Source organism: Muscardinus avellanarius, assembly GCF_963383645.1.
Source record: "Muscardinus avellanarius genome assembly, chromosome: 12".
Classification (NCBI taxonomy): Eukaryota; Metazoa; Chordata; class Mammalia; order Rodentia; family Gliridae; genus Muscardinus; species Muscardinus avellanarius.
The window spans coordinates 5,028,894-5,036,364 of record NC_137798.1 but is presented as its reverse complement, the minus strand read 5'-3'; the positions used below and the strand labels follow the sequence as shown (position 1 = coordinate 5,036,364).

Sequence of the window (7,471 nt, the reverse complement as noted above, 5' to 3'; positions counted from 1 at the left end):
GCACCTGCCCGGCAGGTGGGGCCCTTTGTGGGTATGGCAGGAAGCGGTACTATGCTTTGTCCTGCCACACACCCTGAGTGCTCTGAAATCTGATATGGAGGGACCTGGTGGCTAACCTGGACCTCCCACAGCAGGAAGCTCAGTTCAGCTGAGCGAGTTTTCATGCTTTACTTCCTCAAGGCAACCAGGATGGGTGGGACTCTCAGGGAAGTTTACAGGGTGGGTCATGCTTTTCCCCTCATTCCCCAGGACTGTGTGTACAGCCTACTCTGCTCTTGTCTCCTCGAACAAGGCCTGGGCTCAGGGGTCACAGGACTTTAGAGATGAGATGCTGAGGGATGGGGCTAGGGGGGTAGCTCAGTGACGGAGCATGTGCTGAGCTCTGGAGAGAGAGACAGACGCTGGGCCCAGTGAATCAACACAATTTATTAGATCCAGTCTGAGCGAGAGGAGGGCCCCGGAGCCAGGCTATGGGTCATCCTTACACTGGTCTTCCCCATTTTGCCTCACACTTCCAGGCCAGGCTTCTTGGAGAAGGGCCCTATTTTCCCTTCCCTCTGCCACCAGTCATTGTTCCAAATGAATTTTTCCTCCTTCTAGGGGCACTGAGGCTCAGGAATTGGCTCTGATCATGGGCAGTGCCCGATCTGAGGTTGCCGCCTTCCAGGAGGCCAGGGCTTCCTCAGTGCTCTCGGCCAGCATGTGGGGAGCGGTAGGCGGCCGTCTGGTGCTCTTTAAGCTCAAAGGCATCATGGCCCTCCCTGGAGAGCAAAGGGATGCAGGTCAGGGCTTCTAGGCGGCCCTTGAACCCTCCCACGGAGCGCGCCACCTGTACCCACCGGAAGCACCGCGCACAGTAGAGGTCCCCGTCGCAGCCGGCGCAGCGGAGGGCGGCGTCCTCGTTGCAGATACAGCACCAGGGGAGTTCCTCTTCCTCCGACTCAGGCCTGGCAGCCACGGCCTGGGGCTTCAGGAGTGGGGAGTAAGGCTCACGATGGAGGGGCGGCAGGGAGGAAGGCGGCGGGCAGCGGGTGCGCACCCGGACCTCTCACCTCAGGCTCTGCCCCGCGCGGCTGGGGCTGGCGTTGGGGAGCCGGGTCCGCGGGGATGTTAAAGCCACTTGCTCCACCCAGGGCAGCTTCTTCAGTGAGCTGTGGACGGGGAAAGGTGCCACCCCCAGCAGGCGCGGGCTCCCTCCACAGGGTTCCTGTGCTCTAGAGCCTCACCACCTTCTCCGTTAGCTACTGGGGATCGGGCCCAAGGGCACTCTACCTCTCAGCTACAGCCCCATACTTTTTTTGTGTGGTACTAGGGATGGAACCCCGGGGTACTCTACCTCCAAGCCATACCCCCAGCCCTATTTTTTATTCTTTTGTTTTGAAACAAGGCTCGCCAAGCTACAGAGGGCCTCACTAGTTAGTAGCTAAGGCTGGCCTTGAACCGCGATCCTCCTGTCTTGGCTTCCCAAGTACTGGGATTACAAGTGTGCGCCACCAAGCCTGGCTTTTTTTTTTTTTGTTTTTGAAACAGAGTCTAAGTTGCTGAGGTGTCTAGCTAAATTACCAAGGCTGGCCTCAAATCTGCGATTCTCCTCTCAGCCTCCCAAGTCCTGGGATTACAGGCATGCGCCACCACGCCCGGCTTCGACAGCCTTAGCTCTTCTTTTACCTCTTGCCTGTAGCTACTGATTCCCCATCTCAAGGAAGCAGGGGGCTGACCTGGATCACAGGGACAGTGGGGGCCCAACTAGAACAGAAACTGCAGAATGGCTGCCAGGTGAACGGGGCCAGGCAGGAGGCGAAGCAAGGAGACAGAAACAGGACAAGGGAGCCGGGTGTGATGGCGCACACCTGTCGATCCCAGTACTCAGGAGGCCGAGATAGGAGGATCGCAGGTTTGAGGACAGCCTCAGCAAGTAGTGAGATTCTCAGCAACCTAGTGAGAACCTGCTTCCAAAACAAAAAATAAAAAGGGCTGGGGGTATAGCTGGGAGGTGGAATGCCCCTGGTTTCCATGCACAGTACTGCAAAAACAAACATATAAAATAGGGTAGAGGGTGTAGCTCAGAGGTAGATGCCCTGGACTCAATCCCCAGTACCACAAAAATAAAAAATAAAAAAGAAAAAGGGAAGAAACAGGGCAAGGGGTGGCTGGTGGGTGAGCCAGGCCCACCTGCTGCATGACTCTCTGGATGGCTGTCTCCTCGTCCTCGTCGTCATCACTGTCTGGGAGGTGATAGTCCTCAAGGGTCACTTGAATGAGGAAGAGACGGAAAGAGGGAAGGGACGGAGGAGTGGGGGTGAGAGATCTCACCCCGGCGGCTGGCTGTCCTCTTCTCCAAGCGGTTTGTTTTCCAGAACCCTTGTTCTAGAGTTATTGGGCATCCTGACCAGATCTTATCTCTCCCCGCCTCCCCCTGCGAGACGGCAGCATCGGGAAGCAGCCCTGGTAAGGCGGGGTGGGGGCAGCCTCAGCACCTGCAGGGCCTGGGCCGCTGCCCCTGGCTGCCTCTGCTGCCCAGCCACCGCTCTGCCCTGGCCCAGTCCTCAGGGCCCTGGGCAAGGATCCCCAGACCTGACGCAGCCCTTGACCAACTCACACGAATGAGCAGCTGGCCCTAGGCTTTACCTCTGCTGGGGTCCTGTCCCCGCAGCACAGCCAGTCTCTTGGCCAGGGCCAGGATCCGCTCCTGCCTGGTGTTCTCCTCCCGTAGCTCGACTGCTGCCTCGGCCAGCAGCCTGCTCTTCTCCTCCTCCAGGGACCAGCTGGCCTGCCCCTGGCTCTTTGAGCTATCTTGGTTTAGGTCGTTCTGGAGAGAGGCGGCTGGAAGGAGTCACAGAGTGAGGGAGGCACAGACATTCCAAGACCTTCCAAAAGCCACTGAGCCATTTCTCTTTATATTTATTATTTATTTATTTATTTATCTTTGCGGTACTGGGGATGGAACCCAGGGGCATTCTACTTCTGAGCGTCACCCCCAGCCCTGTTTTTATTCTTTATTTTGAAACAGGGTCTCACTGAGTTGCAGAGGGCCCCACTAAGTAGTAGCTGAGGCTGTCCTCGAACCGCGATCCTCCTGTCTCAGCCTCCCAAATGGTGGGATGACAAGCGTGCGCCGCCACGCGCGGCAGCCCAGTTCTCTTTGAAACAGAGTCTCACTAAGTTGCCGGGGGTCTTGCTAAGTTGCTGAGGCTGGTCTTGAGCCTTGATCGTCCTGTCTCCGCCTCCCAGGTGCTGGGATTCCAGGTGTGTGGCATCAATTTGGCTCGTACTCAGCTTTAAACAGTCTCTTCTTCCTTCGTCTCATAGCACCACCGTCGTAGAGAACACTTGCTGAGCACTCACTATGGGCCAGGCACGTCCCTAGCTTATTAGACTGTCTCATTTACTCAAGGCTTCCTCACGAGGTAGCTTTTACCGTACATCCCTCCATTTTACACATGAGAAAAATGAGATAAGGTCAAGTAACTTGTGGGGATCACTGCCTGATTCTAAAGCCCAGGCCCTAGGCCTATACTGGCTCCCTTTGGAGTAAGCAACCAATGAATGGTTGTGTGTGTGTGTGTGTGTGCGCGCGCGTGCACGTGTGTGTATGCGTGTGTGTGTGTGTGTGTGGTACTGGGGATGTACTCAGGGGCATTCTATCTCTGAGCTACACGCTCAGCCCTATTTTTTAGTCTTTGTTTTGCAGGTCTGGGGATAGAACCCAGGGGCATTCAACCTCTGAGCTTACCCCCTGCTCTATTTTTTATTCTTTGTTTTGAGACGGGGTCTCACTGAGTTGCGGAGGGCCTAGGTAGCTGAGGCTGGCCATAAGCCTGAGATGCTCCTGTCTCGGCCTCCCAAGTACTGGGATTACAAGTGTGATGGCCATGCTGATCACTCTCTGATAAAAAGAAGTAGATAGCAGAGCTCCTCCCAACTGGGGAAAGAGGAGGAGCCAGACGGAGGGGTTACCTGGGCCTCCTCGCTCCCGGCTCTCATCAATAGCCACCTCAGCTGCCAGCTGTGTTAGCAGATCCTGCGCCTGCTGAGCCTGGGTCCTGGTATCTGCTGTCTGGTTCGCCTGCCCAGAGGAGGGAGCCTCAGTGGGGAGTGGGGTAGGGGAAGCCACATGATGCACAGACGTGGTCTAGGTCAGGGGCGAATGCTGAGGAGTTCTCAAAGCCCGGGGAAAGAGACGAACCGAAGGCCCACGTAATCGAGAAGGCCAGGCAGTCCCCAGCAGAACCGAGTGTCCACTCGTTTCTGACACACTCAGTCCTGCTGCTTGCCACTTGGTCCTTGGCCTGGCAGCAGGCCTGAGGCTCAGGAGGTAGGAGAGGGAGGCTTTACAAAATCCTGCAAAGTATATGACCACACATGTATGTGGGCTTCTGTTGAGTCCTTGCCCTCAGGAATCCCTTCCCTCCCAAGCCACAGTACTCACTGGCCTGGATGTCTGAGACGGCAGAACTCTGCCCTGCAACGCGGCCAGCCGAGACTCCATCTCCTGGGTGGAAGGGATGGAGCCCTGGGGCTCATCCTTCAGTGCGGCCAGCCGTGCCTCTATCTCCGCCTGCGAGGGCACTGACTCTGCATTGGCACGGGGAAGCTGTGTCAGGCCAGAGGAACCCTAGTCCCCCGAGCTCCAGTGTCCCTCACGCCACCCGCCTGCCTTCACTCACTGGGCATGGTCTCCTGGCGGAGTCGTGCTAGGCGCTCGGCAATGACTTGGTCCTGTGGGGTCAGTCCCTGGCTCCTGGGAGCGCAAGGCTTCTGCTTGGCTTCCAGGGCTGCGACTCGCCTGGCAGGTTATAAGACAGAGGTGCTTGAAGGCCAAAAGGAGAATTGAAGGTGCTCACTCCTATTTCATTTCTGGGCATCTCGGGAGGCCTCCAGTGGGAAATCCAGCCGAGAGGGCAAGATCTGCCAACTGCCCTTTCTGGGAAGAGGGTTGATAAGCTGCTTTCTGAGACCAAGAGGGCATCCAGAAGCCTGAGAGGTGGGGACGCTCCTGACCTTGCATTCATTTGATCTAGAGACTGGAGGGGAGTCCTGCCCATGGCTCCTTGTCTTTTTCCATACCCATTTATATTTTTCCCTCCCTCCTTTCTTTCATCCTGGAGATTGAAACCAGCAGTGTTCTACCTCCAAACTATACTCCCAGCCCCCACTTTTTTTTTTTTTTTTTTTTTTTGGTGGTACTGGGGATAGAACCTAGGGGCCTTCTACCTCCGGGCTACACTCCCAGACCTATTTTATATATTATTTGGAAACAGGCTCTCTTAAACCAGCAAGGCTGGCTTTGATCCTGTGCGATCCTCCGGTCTCAGCCTCCCAAGCGCGGGGATTACAAGCGTGCGCCACCACGCCCGGCTTCAGCCCCTTTTTTAAATTTTGGAACAGGTCCTTGCTAAGTTGCTGAGGCTGACCTCGAACCTGTGATCTTCCTGTCTCAGTCTCCCAAGAACTGGGGTTACAGGCACGTAGCATTGCACCCCACTCGGTACTTACTTCTTATAGTTCTGAGGTGGTGACCACTTTGAGGCATTGGCAGGAGACCCTCTACAGAGAAAAAATATGGTGTCACAAGTCCTGCCACCCCACCAGTCAGTGTCCCCCACCCCAAATACTTTCTGGGTTGACCTCTGGACACAGAGTACAGGGCTGCAAGGGCTGCCCAGATGTCCACTGCCATGTCTGGTGACCCCCTGCCCACACTAGACTCTCACCTGGTTAGGACCTCGTGGCATTGCTTGCAGACTTTCTGTTGTGTGTTGCCAGTCCGAGGCACCACTGCACTGAAGTTAAGGCAGCTGGAACAGAAGGCCCGTCCACAATTCTTACAGCCATACTACAAGAAACATGAAGCAGGAGGATCCATCTCTTACTGGCCTCCTCACTGGGATTGTCCCAGCACAGGTAGAGAGAAGTCACTGAAGTTGTGACCATCTGCTGGGAGGGGAAGAGGGGGCCCTAGGGCCTAGAGAGAGTCAGGGACAGGGGGAAGAGCAATTCCCAGTCTCTTATGCAATTTATTAATTAAAGCTTTATTGAATAAAGCTTCAGGCAAAATCCCCAATGCTTTCTACCATCTCTGATTCCCTGCCACAAAGGGTAGAAGGCGGACAGGTAACGCCTTATGCTTCAGTTCACTGACTCTTTAGCAAAAGGGAAATCGGAGGGGATGCAGCGTTCATGCCTTCTCTGCTCCGGCAGAGATGAAGGGAGGTTTGGCTCAGGATGGGACGATAACAATAGCCTCCATTTACTAGGCACTTACTGTGTGCCAGGCACTAAGCTCAGTACTTACCACTCACCATCTGACTTAATTCTCAATATACAGACAATGCCTTCCTTAATCCTGACGCCCACCACTATTATCCTTATTTTAGTTTGGGCCAGGCAAGTTGCATGATCTGCTTAAACCAAGGTCACCCCGGGAGTAAGAAAGAAGAGGTCAAATCTGAATCAGCATTCCAAGCTGGACGGTGTGGCGCACACTTGTAATCCTAGTACTTGGGAGGCTGAAATGGGAGATCACAGGTTTGAGGACAGCCTCAGCAAGTAGTGAGACTCTCATCAACTTAGTAAGACCCTGTTTCCAAATACCAAAATGGGTCTAGGGGTATGATTCGGAGGTAGAATGTCTTTGGGTTTAATTCCCAGTCACACACACACACACACACACACACACACACACACACACACACGAATTCTGACTCCAAAATCCAGGCTACTTAATATGGTCCTGCCTCCCTACATACCATTATATTCTGGTTAGATGCTCTGGCCATAACTGAGGCAAAGAACGTCTGCAGTTAACCCGGGAAACCTGGCAGGTCTGTGTTAAGGACGAGAAAGCTCTTGCCATGGTGCCCTGGGGGCTGAAGGACGTGTGGTAATCTAATTCTAGAGACCTGGGTAAGGGCAGGCTGCCCTGTGGGGAAGGTTTCAGAGCAGAGAGAGTAACGGGCCTGGTGTGATGGACAATGGTCACCGAGTATTAAAGAAAACCCGCGCCGGGGAGGAACCAAGAGGAAGCCAACAGCCGGTGCTACTACACCTGGGCGACAGAACAGCCTAACTTTCCAATAATGTCTGCCGCGAGCTTTACAATTGATAGAGGACATTCATCTCCGTAACCTCACTGGACCCTCACATCAACCCCGCGAGCGAGAGAGCGTTAGCATCACGTTACAGAAATGGGAATGAATCGCGCGGTTTGAACGAGGCTGTACAACCGGGCGTTTCGACCCCGAGTCCCCAGCTTTTCCCTTTGCTCCGTCCTTCTGGCCCGCCAGCCCTCGGGGAGCAGACTCGCCTCCTTCTTGAAGAGGGTGAACTTGACAGCGCAGCCGTAGCACCTACTCTCCATGTTGGCCTCCGGCGCGGTAGGATCGGCAGGGTGGGGGTCCAGGTAGCCAGCCCCAGGACCCTCGCCCCTAGCCCAGCCGCCCTCCGCCCACACGCCCCCTCGCCGTTCCGC

At 55.2% G+C, this 7,471-nt stretch overlaps 1 protein-coding gene across 3 annotated transcripts; it reads right to left on the bottom strand.

Moving 5' to 3' along the window:
- Positions 1 to 682: 682 nt before the first annotated feature.
- Positions 683 to 7,360, bottom strand: ZFYVE19 (zinc finger FYVE-type containing 19; the record flags this gene model as incomplete). 3 transcript variants are annotated; one of them, XM_080707382.1, is made up of 11 exons in its annotated part: positions 683 to 761; positions 840 to 967; positions 1,053 to 1,151; positions 2,173 to 2,252; positions 2,629 to 2,823; positions 3,958 to 4,066; positions 4,430 to 4,575; positions 4,668 to 4,786; positions 5,497 to 5,547; positions 5,715 to 5,836; positions 7,307 to 7,360. In XM_080707382.1, 11 exons carry the CDS (start codon positions 7,358 to 7,360, stop codon positions 683 to 685), a joined length of 1,182 nt encoding a protein of 393 aa, XP_080563508.1. The 3 variants fall into 3 exon arrangements, with proteins under 3 accessions (XP_080563508.1, XP_080563509.1, XP_080563510.1); XM_080707383.1 differs by having other exon boundaries at positions 840 to 961; XM_080707384.1 differs by lacking the exon at positions 2,629 to 2,823.
- Positions 7,361 to 7,471: the final 111 nt, after the last annotated feature.